This window comes from Heptranchias perlo, unplaced genomic scaffold (genome assembly GCF_035084215.1).
Source record: "Heptranchias perlo isolate sHepPer1 unplaced genomic scaffold, sHepPer1.hap1 HAP1_SCAFFOLD_131, whole genome shotgun sequence".
Taxonomy (NCBI): Eukaryota; Metazoa; Chordata; class Chondrichthyes; order Hexanchiformes; family Hexanchidae; genus Heptranchias; species Heptranchias perlo.
In genome coordinates, this window is record NW_027138548.1 from 1,367,797 (window position 1) to 1,384,284 (window position 16,488).

Genomic DNA, 16,488 nt, shown 5'->3' on the forward strand with positions numbered 1-16,488 from the left:
TAGTAAGACTTGCTTACTGTTTGCCTTTATTGCAAGGCAATTGGAGTACAACATGCCATTTGCTTTCCTAAAATGCCTGCTGTACCTGCATACTATTTGTATTTCTTGTACAAGGACACCAAGTGTCTCTGAACACTTAATAGTTTCCCTCCATTTAAAAAAAAATATTTTTCCTATTATCAAAGTGAATAATCTCTTACTTCCTCACATTATACTCCATCTGCCCCCTTCATGCTCACTCACTTAATCTGTATATATCCCTTTGCAGATTGTCCTCTTCACAGCTTACTTTCCCACCTAGCTTTGTATTGTCAGTAAACTGGGATACATGACTTAGACGAAGGGACCGAAAGTAATTAATATAGATTGTAAATATCTGAAGTCCAAGCGCCTATCCTTGTAGTACCCCACTAGTTACAGCCTGCCAACCTGAAAATGACCTGTTTATCCCTACTGTTTTCTGTCCATTAACCAATCCTCTATTCATGCTAATATTACCCCCAACCCCATGAGCACTTATCTTGTGCTGCATAAAAGGTGTTACACCTTATCGAATGCCTTTTGAAAATCCAAATATACTAAATCCACTGGTTCCCCTCTATCTACCCTGCTAGTTACATCCTCAAAACTCTAAAAATTTGTGAACATGATTTCCCTTCATTAAACTGTGTTGACTCTGCCTAATAGTTTTCTAAGTGCCCTGTTACCTCCTTCCTTAATGGCTTCCAGCATTTTCCTGACAACCAATATCAGGCTAACTGGCCTGTAGTTCCCTGTTTTCTCTTCCTCTCTTGAATAGTGGGGTAACATTTGCTACCTTCCAGTCCACTGGGACTGCTCCAGAATTTTGGAAGATCATAACCAATGCATCTGCTATATCTCAAGCCACCTCTTAGAACTCTCCAGATGTAGGCCCTTAGGTCCAGGAGATTTGTTGGTTTTTAGTCCCACTAGTTTGTCCTGTACTTTTTTTTCTCATTGTTTGTTTTAAGTTCCTCACTCATTTACCCCTTGGTTCTCTACTATATTTTTGGTATGTTTTGTGTCTTCTACTGTGAAGACAGATGCAAAATATTTGTTTAATGCATCTGCCATTTCCTTCCTGATTTCCCCATTAATTTCTCCTGTCTCAGCCTGTAAGGGACCAATGTTTACTTTTGCTACACTTTTTTACATACTTGTAGAAGCTCTTTATTTCTTGCTAGTTTACTTTCATATTCTAGTCTCCCTTTATCAATTTTTTGGTTGTCCTTTGATTTCTGAAACTCTCCCAATCCCCAGGCTTATTACTCTTGGTAACATTATAGGTCTCTTTCAATCTAATACACTCCTTAACTTCTTTAGCCACAGGTGGATCACTTTTCCTGTGGAGTTTTTATTTATGGAATGTATATTTGTTGAGTATTGAAATATTTCTTTAAATGTTTGCCATTAATTAGCCACGTAACCTTCTGTTCTAAGGAGAACAGTTTCTGCTTTTCTAGTGTCGCCTTGTAACTGAAGTCCCCATCTCTTTTTACAGTTCTAGTAAATCTCCTCTGCATCCTCCCAAAGCCATAACATCCTCCCTAAAGTGTGGTGCCCAGAATTGGACACAAGACTCCAGCTGAGGCCTATCCAGTGATTAAGTATTTAGTATAACTTTAAAAAAAAATCTTTAGAATCATAGAATGGTTACAGCACAGAAGGTCATTCAGCTCTTTAAGAGCCCTGCAAATTTTTTCCCTTCAAGTATTTATCCAATTCCTTTTTAAAAGCCAAGATTGAATCTGCTTCCACCACCCTTTTAGGCAGCACATTCCAGACCGTAACTACCCATGCATAACGTTTTTTTTCCTTGTTACCTTTTTTTGGGTTCTTTTGCTGATCATTAAATCGATACTTCTGATTCTTGACCTTTCTGCCAATGGGAACAGTTTCTCTCTATTGACTTTATCTAAACCAGTCATGATTTTGAATACTTCTATCAAATCTCCCCTCAACCTTCTCTGTTCCAAGGAGAACAACTCCAGTCTATCCACATAACTGAAGTCCTTCATCACAAACCATTGTTGTAAATCTTTTCTGTGCACTCTCTAAGGCCTTCACATTCTAAGTCTGCCCACAACCAATCTATGGTGACTCAAGTTTATCCTGAGGTTACAATGGCCACCCTCCTGTCCCCTGATGCAATGGGCATATTTGAGGATAGTTAAAATAACAATAGTTGCAATCATCAATCTCCAGAGTCTGTAAGTCACATGAAGAATTGTACCACTTTCTTTCCTATTTCTTAATTCTGATTCTGTCTTGATGCCCAGGACATCCTTGTAATCTTGTACTGATACAACCCTTCTAATACATCTCCTGAAGATGTGATAACCCAGAATGTTAAATTTCCAGTCCTGCCCCAACTTAAGCCATATCACCATGATAGCTACTATCATTCCTCCATTGCTGCTTCTAGCACCAACTTAAGTTTTGAATGCTTTATGCATATCACTCAACTTACAGCACAGAAGGTGGCCATTTGGCCAGCCAAGAAAAAGCCATCCAGTCTAATCCCACTTTCCAGCTCTTAGTCTGTAGCCTTGTAGGTTACAGCTCTTCAAGTGCATATCCAGTACTTTTTAAATGTGATGAGGGTTTCTGCCTCTACCAACCTCAGTGAAAAAAATTCTCCAACTCCCCTCTAATCCTTCTACCTATTAGTTTAAACCTGGTTATTGACCTGTTAAGGGAAATAGGCCCCTCATAATTTTATACACTTCAATTAAATCTCCCCTCAGCCTCCTGTTCCAATCAAAACAACCCCAGCCTTTCCTCATAGCTAAAATTCTGCAGTCCTGGCAACATCCTTGTAAATCTCCTGTGTACCCTTTAGTGCAATCCCATCTTTCCTCTACTGCATACAGTTCTAGTCACCACATTACTCAAGCTGTGGCCTAACTAGTATTTATATAGCACTAACATAACCTTCCTCCTGCTCTTGCATTCTATGCCTCAGCTAATAAAAGTATCCCATATGCCTTAACCACCTTATCGACCTATCCTGCTACCTTCAGGGATCTGAACATGTACTCCAGTCCCTCTATGCCTTTCAGTATCCTCCCATTTATTGTGTATTCCCTTGCCTTGTTTTTGTCCCCAAATGCATTTTTTTGTTCATGTGGGCATTGCTGGCAAGGCCAGCATTTATTGCTCATCCCTAAATGTATCCCAGGACATTATAGGAGGTTAGGGAGGAAATTGCGGGTCCCCTAGCAGAGATATTTGAATCATCGACAGCTACAGGTGAGGTGCCTGAAGATTGGAGGGGAGCAAATGTTGTGCCTTTGTTTAAGGGCGGCAGGGAAAAGCCTGGGAACTACAGACCGGTGAGCCTGACATCTGTAGTGGGTAAGTTGTTAGAGGGTATTCTGAGGGACAGGATCGACAGGCATTTGGAGAGGCAGGGACTGATTAGGAACAGTCAGCATGGTTTTGAGGAAAATCATGTCTCGAATTTGAGTTTTTTGAAGGGGTAACCAAGAAGATAGACATGGTCTACATGGACTTTAGCAAAGCCTTTAACAAGGTACTGCATGGTAGGTTGTTACATAAGGTTAAATCTCACTGGATCCAAGGTGAGGTAGCCAATTGGATACAAAATTGGATTGATGACAGAAGACAGGGTGGTTGTAGAGGGTTGTTTTTCAAACTGGAGGCCTGTGACCATCGGTGTGCCTCAGGGATCGGTGCTGGGTCCGCTGTTTGTTTATATTAATGATTTGGATGAGAATTTAGGAGGCATGGTTAGTAAGTTTGCAGATGACACCAAGATTGGTGGCATTGTGGACAGTGAAGAAGGTTATCTAGGATTGCAACGGGATCTTGATAAATTGGGCCAGTGGGCCGATGAATGGCAGATGGAGTTTAATTTAGATAAATGTGAGGTGATGCATTTTGGTAGATCGAATCGGGCCAGGACCTACTCCGTTAATGGTAGGGCGTTGGGGAGAGTTATAGAACAGAGATCTAGGAGTACAGGTTCATAGCTCCTTGAAAGTGGAGTCACAGGTGGCTAGGGGGGTGAAGAAGGCATTCAGCATGCTTGGTTTCATTGGTCAGAACATTGAATGCAGGAGTTGGGATGTCTTGTTGAAGTTGTACAGGGCATTGGTGAGGCCACACTTGGAATACTGTGTACAGTTCTGGTCACCCTATTATAGAAAGGATATTATTAAACTAGAAAGAGTGCAGAAAAGATTTACTAGGATGCTACCGGGACTTGATGGTTTGACTTATAGGGAGAGGTTGGATAGACTGAGACTTTTTTCCCTGGAGAGTAGGAGGTTAAGGGGTGATCTTATAGAAGTCTATAAAATAATGAGGGGCATAGATAAGGTAGATAGTCAAAATCTTTTCCCAAAGGTAGGGGAGTCTATAACGAGGGGGCATAGATTTAAGGTGAGAGGGGAGAGATACAAAAGGGTCCAGAGGGGCAATTTTTTCACTCAAAGGGTGGTGAGTGTCTGGAACGAGCTGCCAGAGGCAGTAGTAGAGGCGGGTACAATTTTGTCTTTTTAAAAAGCATTTGGACAGTTACATGGGTAAGATGGGTATAGAGGGATATGGGCCAAGAGCAGGCAATTGGGACTAGCTTAGTGGTATAAACTGGGCGACATGGACATGTTGGGCCGAAGGGCCTGTTTCCATGTTGTAAACTTCTATGATTCAAGAAGGTGGTGGTGAGCTGCTGCCTTGAACCATTGCAGTCTGTGTGCAGACCTCACACTACTTTGGATTGAATTCCATTTGCCACTTTTCTGCCTACGGACCAGTCTATTGATATCTTGCAGCTTTCCTCCTCACTATCAACCACATGGCCAACTTTTGTATCATGTGCTCTAAATCATTTATTATATAATTTCACACTCTCACAAAGCAAGGGACCTAGTACTGAGCCTTGCAGAACCCCAAAGAAATAGCCTTTGAACAATCAAACACCTGTCTACCATTACCCTTTGCTTCCTGCCACTGAGCTAATTTTTGGATCCCATGGGCTTTTACTTTTCTGACTCTCTGCCATATGGGACCTTGCTAAATCAATGTAGACTCCATAAAATGCACTACCCTCATTGACCCTCCTTGTTGCTACCTCAAAATGCAATCAAGTCACACTGTCTTCCCTTAACAACAAATCCATGTTGATGATCCTTGATTGATCTGTGCCTTTCTGAATGACTAAACTGTCCCTCAATTGTTTCCAATAATTTGCCCACCACTGAGGTTTTAGGCTGACTGGCTTGTAATTACTTGGTCTATCCCTTTTTTAAAACAGTGCAACATTAGCATGTCTCTGGTGCCACACCTGTATCCAGGCAGGATTGGAAAATGGTCAGAGCCTCTGATGTTTCCTCCCTGCTTCTCAACAAACTGGGATAGAGTTCATGCAGGCCTGGTGATTTATCTACTTTCAAAGATGCTAATCCCCTAATGCTGCCTCTCACTCATGCTTATCCTATCCAATATTTCACTCTTGCACAATTTCTGCATTGTCCCCCTCTTGTGAACAGACAGTGTATTCATTAAGAGCCATACCCACATCTTTTGCCTCCACACATAGGTTACCTTTTTGATCTCTAATCATGATTCCAGTTTTTTTTTGGAATCTTGGCTTGCTCATTGAATTTTACTTTCTACAATTGTTTATTACCTGACTCCCTTCAGCCTGTTTCCTGTTATGAGAGCTGAAAGCAGTAGCTGGTGTATATAGCTCATTACCAGGCTGTGCATTTACCCACCTCTCTATTGGTAGAGCTCTGCTGAATTCTGACCTTTGGTTTTTCACTGTCAAATATGAAGTGCTTTTTGGACTTAATTGTGAAATAGCTGTGCTGATAGCAGTGGCAGTCTCAACTTACTGGCTAACTACTTTCATCTGCAGTCATGGAAAAACTAAAGTGCTGAACTTGCTGTAATTGCTCCAGGATAATTCATGAGCTCTTGAACTTACAATTGAGGTTCCTGTCTACTGCCATTGTGCTGGGTAAAACAACCCTCATGCTGATTAAGTGATGCGTAATTGGTGTAGGTGTGTTCATTCCAATGTAGTGCTTTGTATACATTAGAAATTGGAAGTCTATGGTGCATTGCATTGAGTTGAATCATTTAATGTCGACGATATCTGCTTTGCAGTATTAAGCGACCTGCTGACCTCCATCTTGGGAATCTAATGAGACTGAGTGGACCCTGTGCAACATGTGTGATTCTGATTTTAAGAACTGATTTATCTTGGGAGAAAATTAAGCAATAGTCTGTATTTGTGAAACCTCTCCCTTCAAGTAGCCTACTTGTTGCTTGATCCTCCACTCCTGAGGGTGAAGACTTGATAGTACCAATTTTGGTGAGCAGGGAATGCTCACATCTGAGCCTCACCATTGATTGAAATCTGGGGTAGGGAGAGAGCAAAGATGCTGTATCCCTCAAATCATCTGATCCAATAGTCATCAAACATGCAGTTTGTAGTAGGCTCTTTGGTTAACTGTTCAGCAGACTTGATCAGACCTTCCTGGTCTGGTTCAGTGCCGCTCTACTTCTCTCAAGTAATCAGCCAATTTTAAATGTACTTGGTATCTAACAATTTGAATAGGATCTTTAATTTGCAGGTTGTAATTGAGGGGTTCTGATTGTGAAACCTGCATAAGCTGATCATCTTCTCCCACCCCACCCCCCCACCCTCAAACAATATACAATTGCAATGACCACAAGTTAGGCTGGGTGTGGCAGCATTCCAATGTACATCAGGCATTACTGATGTACATGGGAGTATTTGCATGGATTGAATTTGATGTGGATCAGTCTGCTTACAACAGGAGTGGTGTATCTGCTTAAGGCAGTATTGTCCAATATAAATTGTTGATTAGTCACAGGTCTGGCTATGATGACACCATTTTAGCCACATCCACTCTTCAGTGGAAAAGATCTTGCACACAATACAGGTAAAAGTTCCAAGTACTTCTACCATTCAGTGTGAAACTTTGTACTCTTTCACCCAAGTTTGGAATTCTGGCATGAGTTTCAGACACCGCACATCTTAATGAAGCTTCTAGGGTTTTTGTCCTGCTCATTGTTGCTCAGTTTGGATTCTGCCAGGACCACTCTGCTCATTACAGCCTTGGTCCAAACATGGACAAAAGAGCTGAATTCCAGAGGTGAGGTGAGAGTGACTGCTCTTGACATCAAGGCAGCATTTGACCGAGTGTGGCACCAAGGAGCCCTAGTAAAATTGAAGTCAATGGGAATCGGGGAAAACTCTCCAGTGGCTGGAATCATACCTAGCACAAAGGAAGATGGTAGTGGTTGTTGGAGGCCAATCATCTCAGCCCCAGGACACTGCTGCAGGAGTTCCTCAGGGCAGTGTCCTAGGCCCAACCACCTTCAGCTGCTTCATCAATGACCTTCCCTCCATCATAAGGTCAGAAATCGGGATGTTTGCTGATGATTGCAGTGTTCAGTTCCATTTGCAACCCCCTCAGATAATGAAGCAATCCATGCCCACATGCAGCAAGACCTGGACAACATCCAGGCTTGGGCTGATGTTTGGTGTGAATGTTACTTGCCACATGTCAGACAATGACCATTTCCAACAAAAGTCTAACCACCTCCCCTTGACATTCAACCTGATTGATGAAGAAGTGACTAAAGTAGTGGACAGGGGAATGTCAATGGATGTTATTTATATGGATGTCCAGAAGGCATTTGATAAAATCCCACATAAGAGACTATTAGCTAAAATAGAAGCCCATGGAATCGAGGGAAAAGTACGGACTTGGTTAGGAAGTTGGCTGAGCGAAAGGCGACAGAGTAGGGATAATGGGTAGGTACTCGCATTGGCAGGATGTGACTAGTGGAGTCTCGCAGGGATCTGTCTTGGGGCCTCAATTATTCACTATTTATTAACTACTTAGATGAAGGAATAGAAAGTCTCATATCTAAGTTTGCCGATGACACAAAGATTGGTGGCATTGTAAGCAGTGTAGATGAAAACATAAAATTACAAAGGGATATTGATAGATTTGGTGAATGGGCAAAACTGTGGCAAATGGAATTCAATGTAGGCAAATGTGAGGTCATCCACTTTGGACCAAAAAAGGATAGAACAGGGTACTTTCTAAATGGTTAAAAACAGTGGATGTCCAAAGGGACTTAGGGGTTCAGGTACATAGATCATTGAAATGTCGTGAACAGGTGCAGAAAATAATCAATAAGGCTAATGGAATGCTGGCCTTTATCGCTGGAGGACTAGAGCACAAGGGGGCAGAGGTTATGCTGCCGCTCTACAAAACCCTGGTTAGACCGCACCTGGAGTACTGTGAGCAGTTCTGGGCACCGCACCTTCGGAAAGACGTATTGGCCTTGGAGGGAGTGCAGCGTAGGTTTACTAGAATGATACCCGGACTTCAAGGGTTCAGTTATGAGGCGAGATTACACAAATTGGGGTTGTATTCTCTAGAGATTCAAAGGTTAAGGGGTGATCTGATCGAAGTTTATAAGATATTAAGGGGAACAGATAGTTTCTCTCTATCCACCCTATTTCTGCTGGTTGGGGATTCTAGGAGTGGGGGCACAGTCTAAAAATTAGGGCCAGACCGTTCAGGAGTGAGATTAAAGAACACTTCTACACAAGGGTGGTAGAAGTTTGGAACTCTTCTGCAAACAGCAATTGATGCTAACTCAATTGCTAATTTTAAATTTTAAATCTGATAGCTTTTTGGCAACCAAGGTATTAAGGGATATGGGCCAAAGGCAGGTATATGGAGTTGGATCACAGATCACCCATGATCTTATCAAATGGCTTACAATGTTCAACAGCATTACCATTGCCGAATCCATCAACATCCTAGGGGTTACCATTGACCAGAAACTTAACTGGACCAGCCACAAATACTGGCTACAAGAGTAGGTCAGAGGGTATTCTGTGGCGAGTGACACCACCTGACTCCCCAAAGCCTTTCCACCATCTACAAGACACATGTTAGGAGTGAGATGGAATACTCGCCACTTGCCTGGATGAGTGCAGCTCCAACAACACTCAAGAAGCTCGACACCATCCAGGACTATGTAGCCCACTTAATTGACACCACTTTCACTCCCTCTACCACTGGTGCTGTGGCTGCAGTGTCCCATCTACAAGATGCACTGCAGCAACTTGCCAACTATTCGACAGCACCTCCCAAACCTGTGACCTCTACCACCTAGAAGGACAAGGGCAGCAGGTGCATGGGAACAACACCACCTGCACGTTCCCCTCCAAGTCACACACCATCCCAACTTGGAAATATATCACCGTTCCTTCATCATTGCTGGGTCAAAATCCTGGAACTCCCTCCCTAACAGAGTATCTTCACAGACTGCAGCAGTTCAAGAAGGTGGTTCACTACCACTTTCTCGAGGGCAATTAGGGATGGGCAATAAATGCTGGCCTTGCCAGTGACACCCACATCTCATCTCATGAATGGGGTGGGGAGAAAGTGGAGCAGTACTTTGACTTCCTCAGTGGTTGCTAAGAATCTTAACGCAAGACATGCCTTTCACTCCATCCAAAAAGTGGTTGGATGCTGCTGGCCCTTTGTGACGTGCCACGATGGAGCTGCTTGTTGTTGGTTGGCTTGTGGCTTTTTCTGGCTAGGAGCAGTTAGTGGTTGACCTGACCACAATGGAAGGTCCTCTCCATACAATGCTGGTGTTTCCATGGTGCTGAAGTCCAGTGTTTTCACACTGTTTTAGTAGATGACCAGTAAGCAGTAACCAAGGAAGTGAAGCATATACAAAAATCAGAACACTTTTTTTACAAACAAATACACAAAGGTTTAAAAGTACACATGCATGTTCACCCAAAAATGGTGTTTTAATCAAATGAAATTAGCTAGATGTGGCTAATGTATTTGACAACACTCCCTTGCCCTTGTTACCTCCTCGACTTGACTATTCCAATGCTCTCCTGGTTGGTCTCCAACTTTGCACCCTCCATAAACTTGAGCTCATCCAAAACTCTGCCTGTATCCTAACTTGCACCAAGTCCTGTTCATCCATCACCCCTGTGCTCGCTGACCTACTTTGGCTCCTGGTCTGGCAACACCTCATTTTTAAAAATTCTCATCCTTGTTTTCAAATTGCACCATGGTCTCATGTAACCTCCTCTTGCACCCCCCTCCTCTCCTGGTTTTAGTTGCTCTACCATTGATGGCTGTGCCTTCAGTTGCCCAGGCCCCAAGCTCTGGAATTTCCTTCCTGTCTATTTCCCCCCCCCCCCCCACCTTATTAAAAATGCTCTTTAAAACCTACCTCCTTTTTAACCAAGCTTTTGGTTACCTGTCCTGATATCTTGTGTGGCTGTCAAATTTTATTTAATGCTCCTGTGAAGTACCTTGGGACATTTAACTGTTATAGGTGCTATATAAATCCAAGTTGGGAAGAGAATAGAGGGGTGACTGTGAAGAAGTTCTGAAGTCTCTGGTTTCAGCTGATACTGCTGTTAGCTTCAGTGCTACTGGGTTGAGAACCAGGGGTTATCCAGTTGAAGACATGGGGCTTAGCTGTGTCCGGTTTACATAAGAACATAAGAAATAGGAGCAGGAGTAGGCTAATCGGCCCCTCGAGCCTGCTCCGCCATTCAATAAGATCATGGCTGATCTGATCCTAATCTCAAATCTAAATTCATGTCCAATTTCCTGCCTGCTCCCTGTAACCCCTAATTCCCTTTACTTCTAGGAAACTGTCTATTTCTGTTTTAAATTTATTTAATGATGTAGCTTCCTGGGGCAGCAAATTCCACAGACCTACTACCCTCTGAGTGAAGAAGTTTCTCCTCATCTCAGTTTTGAAAGAGCAGCCCCTTATGCCCCCTAGTTCTAGTTTCACCCATCCGATCAAGCCCCTTCACAATCTTATGTTTCAATAAGATCGCCTCTCATTCCTCCGAACTCCAATGAGTAGAGTCCCAATCGACTCAACCTCTCCTCATATGTCCGCCCCCTCATCCCCAGGATTAACCGAGTGAACCACCTTTGTACTGACTCGAGAGCAAGTATGTCTTTTCTTAAGTATGGACACCAAAACTGTATGCAGTATTCCAGGTGCGGTCTCACCAATACCTTATATAACTGCAGCAATACCTCCCTGTTTTTATATTCTATCCCCCGAGCAATAAAAGCCAACATTCTGTTGGCCGCCTTGATCACCTGCATACTAACTTTTTGATTTTCTTGCACTAGGACCCCCAGATCCCTTTGTACTGCAGTACTTTCCAGTTTCTTGCCATTAAGATAATAACTTGCTCTCTGATTGTTCCTGCCAAAGTGCATAACCTTACATTTTCCAATATTGTATTGCATCTGCCAAATCTCTGCCCACTCACCCAGCCTGTCTATATCCCCTTATAGGTTTATGTCCTCCTCACTCTCTACTTTCCCTCCCATCTTTGTATCATCTGCAAACTTTAATATGTTACACTCGGTCCCCTCCTCCAAATCGTTAATATAGATTGTAAAGAGTTGGGGACCCAGCACCGACCCCTGCGGAACACCACTGGCTACTGGTTGCCAGTCCGAGAATGAACCATTTATCCCAACTCTCTGCTTCCTGTTGGATAACCAATCCTCCACCCAAATTTTCAAATTCAGCTTGAGGTTCCCATAAATGATGGGCATGGTGGTATCTTGATTATGTTGGTGTATCCCACTAATTCTTCCCTCTTACTCAGACTTGACATGTTTTTTCATTTCCCCCACTGCACCAGGTCTTCTGATTTGAACATATCCCTAAATACCAAATGGCTTCATTCCTTCCAAAGGGACTGAATTCAACAGTTGTACAAGTTCCTTACCATGACTCCCTGCCCCAGGAAAGCAGGCTTCTGGCAGCCATTTTTTTTAAAATGTAGATGGGAATGCTTTTGAAGTACTCTGGCCTTTAATTCAATTTCTCATCACTCCTCCTTTCTCCCCTGTCCCCTCACTGCAAGTCAGTTTTCATCAGGTGAGTTTAACCTACCTAACTACATGTTCTGATGGGGAAAGAAAGTTCACCAGTGATAGGGTAATGGGAGTTTACCAGTGATAGGATCGTGGTTCAGACTTTTTTTTTACTGAGCAGTTCTGACTTTGACCAATTTTCTTAAGTGTTGTACAAACACCAGATCTTCAGGTTTTAGTAGACACTGTCCTGATAATGAAACCTCCTGATTCTCATATGTTCTTTGCTGCACAAACTTTTACAAGTAACTTTGTTCTCCAGTCTGTTGAACCAAAGGCTGGCATGGGAAGTTGGATGATTGATTGTGATTACATATTGCATGTGAGGCTTGTTCACTTCAGTTGAGTGCTTCATACTAACTGTGCTTAAAATTTTGTCTTGCAGCCAAATACCCTGAGATTAAGTTGCTGATGGGCCCAGATCACAACCTGAAATGGATCGTCACACTGATGGTAGCAATTCAGCTTTTGGCCTTCTACCTTGTGAAGGACTTGGACTGGAAGTGGGTGATTTTCTGGGCCTACGTATTCGGCGGGTGCTTCAACCACTCCATAACACTGGCCATCCATGAAATTTCTCACAATGCTGCCTTTGGGAACAAGCATGCACTGTTCAACCGTTACTTTGGCATGTTTGCCAACCTCCCTGTTGGCCTGCCGTACTCCATCTCATTCAAGAGGTACCATATGGACCATCACCGTTATATGGGTGGAGATGGTATCGACGTGGACATTCCCACTGTGTTCGAGGGCTGGTTTTTCTGCACTAGATTCAGGAAGCTGATTTGGGTCATCCTGCAGCCACTCTTCTACGCCATCCGCCCACTCTGCATCAACCCCAAACCAATCACCCACCTGGAGATCACTAACCTTGTTGTTCAGCTAACCTTTAATCTGCTGCTGTATTACTTTTGGGGAATGAAATCCATCACCTACATGTTGTCAGGGTCCCTCCTGGGAATGGGCCTCCATCCCATCTCTGGGCACTTCATTGCTGAACATTACATGTTTCTGAAGGGACATGAAACCTACTCTTACTATGGGCCCCTTAATCTAATCACCTTCAATGTGGGATATCACAACGAGCACCATGATTTCCCCAGTGTTCCAGGGTGCAGGCTTCCTCAAGTAAGTATTTGGGTTTTTAAACTTACATTTGTAAACTTCTCTAACCCAGGGCTGGTCTAAATCCCGTCAGGGGGGAGTGGGGTGGGGGTACCCTTAATAGTCTCCTGGGTTGAATGACATTAAAAACTTTTGCTCTGAAGAAAAAACTTAATCCTTTTTGGCAATGAAATTTTAAACACTTAATTCTCCTTTACTCTGCTATTCTCCACCTAATCTAACATTTCAATATGTTCCACTTTGCTCCCCTCTCCTGAAGGCACTGGCTCTCACTGTGATAAACTGAACTGTGCACCATGAAGTGATCTCGTGTAAATGTCCTTGATCGGCCATCTTATCTGAGCTCAACAAGTGGCCTTTCCGGTGGGAGTAACTGAACTGTGATCTGGATGGGATCCTTAGATTTTCCCTCATTCCAGAGTGATGAAGATAGTTGTGATTCTGAGATCAGCTACCTTGGAGTAGGAGTGGAGTGTGACCTAATCTATATCACTTGGTATTGCAGCTACTGTTTGGGGAGGCTACAAGTGGAAAAACATCCTAAATGGTACAATTCTTAGATTTGACTTAGTGGTGAAGGTGAACACCCTCTTAAAGGTGGTATGTAGCCATAAAAAGCAATTAGGATATTGTCTCTCCATAGTTCTGGGCACCATTAGAGGAAGGATATTGGGGCTGTGGAGAGATTCACCAAAAATGGTATTAGTTATTTCCTAATGGAACAGATCTATGTTTTGAAATTGTGGGTAAACCACTGGAACAGAGGGTTATCCCAATGAAGGCAGTTGGCTTTTCTCTCCTCTACCTGGAATCTTTATCACAAGTGGTTATTGAGGCACACTCTCTCACTTTAAGCTTGCAGAAGATGGGTATGAGTAAAGTAGGAAATGGGTTACAGTAGAAAAGCTTAGCACCAGAACACCTACAGTGGGTTAGCCAACCACTGAATTAGCCTGTCTAGTGTATAAAATTGAGGGGCCTAAATTGTGGATAAGAAAGACCTATTTCCCTTAGTAGTGAGGTCAATAACCAGGAGGCAGAATTGGTAGGATTAGAGGGGAGTTGAGTTTTTTCCAGAGGGTTGTGGGGGGGGTGGGGGTCTGGAACTCACTGCCTGAGGGTGGTAGAGACAGAAACCCTCAACTCATTGAAAAAGTACTTGGATGGGCACCTGAAGTGCTGTAAACTGGGATTAGGCTGGATAATGTTTGGCTGGCACAGACACAATAGGCCAAATGGCCTCCTGTGATGTAAATTTATGATTGCATTGCCCCCCTACAGTCTAAAATGTAGAGTTGTGGCCCAGTCCCCACTTGGGTACCATGGTGATTTGTCTGTTGAGCTAATCTCCACCAGGGCAGTACTACACACAATGGAGCACAAATTCTGGTTAGGGCTACAGGTGGAAATGGTGGATGGAAGGTGACTGGGATATCTTTCCATGGTGTTGCCAACTCTTGGAGCCAGGATGCAGCAAACTGTCTATATTCTAGACCCATCATTTGAGATGAGTCAGTTGACCAAGCTTTGACTGGGATTTCCAAGTACAGTACACTATATAGTTCCTTTTTATACAAGATGTAAGTTAATCTGGCAGTCAAATCTAAACCCAGGCTGGAACACTGCATGGATTTAATCCATATCATAATACATCTGTTTTAGTTCAATATCCCTACTGCACTTGCACTTCAGGCAGGTAATGATCATAATTCATCATTGAATGAGACAGCATGCAAGGAAGCCATTTGACCCATTGTTCCTGTGCTGGCTTTGAAAGAGCTATCCAATTAGTCCCATTCCCCTGCTCTTTCTCTGTAAATTTTCTCAAAGTATTTATCCAATTCCCCTTTGAAAATTATTATTGAATCTGCTTCCACCACCCTTTCAGGCAGTGCAGTCCAGATCATTACAATTCACGTTTAATTTTTTTTTTAAAAAGGTTGTCCTGTCACCTCTGGTTCTTTTGCTGATCACCTTCAATCTGTGTCCTCTGGTTACTGACCCTTCTGCTGGAAGCAGTTTCTCCTTTACTCTGTCAACCATTGATTTTTGCACACCTATCAAATCTCTCCTTAATCTTCTCTGCTCTAAGGAGAACAATCCCAGCTTCTCCAGTCTCCACATAACTGAAGCCCCTCAACCCTGGTCCTATTCTAATAAATCTCTTCTGCACCCTCTCTCAGGCCTTGATATCCTTCCTAAAGTGTGGTGCCCAGAATCGAACGCATACTCCAGCTGAGGCCGAACCAGTGTTTTATGAAGATTTAGCATAACTTTGTTGGGCTTGTACTGAGGATGTACAGTGAAGTTACTCATAAATTCAAATAGTTATCTATTTGCATTGTATTCAAAATTTTTATATTGGTTGCAGCTGCTGCACATGTTCACTATACTCTACTGACATTTGCTTAACCAGTGTTCCATTCACTGTACACACAGCTGTACAAACAAAAGCTGCACAGTGCACTAGCAGAATTTGCAGTCCTGCACTCAACAGGCAAGATTGGCCCCAACTTCAGATTTGGTTCAGTCACTTCAATTCAAATGTTAAGTACCAGATTCCTACTTGTTTAATTCAAATCTTTGTGCTTAAAAAAAATTTTGAATTCAGTTTCTCCTTGACACTGATTACTTGTGCAGGCTTAAGTTGCAGTGTGGGGCTGACTTTACAATAACTAGTACAGAATACTGACCTAATAGATTAAACAAGGTGCAGCTGAGCAGAGCAACATCTAGTTAATCAGACCACATGGAGTTTCTCACATCCCAACTTGCACTTCGAGTAAGTTAGCTGTTGAAACTGGTGGGGTTTCAATACCCCTGGCTTTGAGGGCAAATTTGGTCTGCAGTCTGTGCTTGTGGAATGTTTGGGGATAGGAGTCTGCTCTATCCCCCTCTCCAGTTGACTCATCTGACATGGTCCAGGTTTGCCTGTCTATCATTGCACTGAAGCAACTTTGATACTGTAGCCAGCAGTTGGCACCTTCAGAAGGATAAATGGTAGTGTGAAGTTTCTCATGGTAGGATTGCAGTTCCTGCAGCTGGCACTCTAGTACTTCAGCCTTTTCTAACTTGGATGGCATTCATAGTCTCATCTTTAGTATCTTTTATAGTAGGTACATAGAAACATAGAAAATAGGAGCAGGAGTAGGCCATTTGGCCATTCGAGCCTGCTCTGCCATTAGTGTGATCATGGCTGATCCTCTACCTCAATACCATATTCCTGCTCTCTTCCCATACCTCTTGATGCCTTTTGTGTCTAGAAATCTATCTAGCTCCTTAAATATATTCAGTGACTTGGCCTCCACAGCCTTTTGTGGTAGAGAATTCCAGAGGTTCACCACCCTGCATGAGAATTTCTCCATCT

The 16,488-nt window shown here is 43.0% G+C and overlaps 1 protein-coding gene across 1 annotated transcript in view; it reads left to right on the plus strand.

Moving 5' to 3' along the window:
* The window catches only part of degs1 (delta(4)-desaturase, sphingolipid 1), a 39,295-nt gene that overhangs the window by 15,167 nt on the left and 7,640 nt on the right, over positions 1–16,488 (plus strand). The window contains exon 2 of the mRNA XM_067977166.1: positions 12,382–13,124. Coding sequence (XP_067833267.1) covers positions 12,382–13,124 — 743 coding nt within the window. The remainder of the gene's footprint in view (positions 1–12,381; positions 13,125–16,488) is intronic.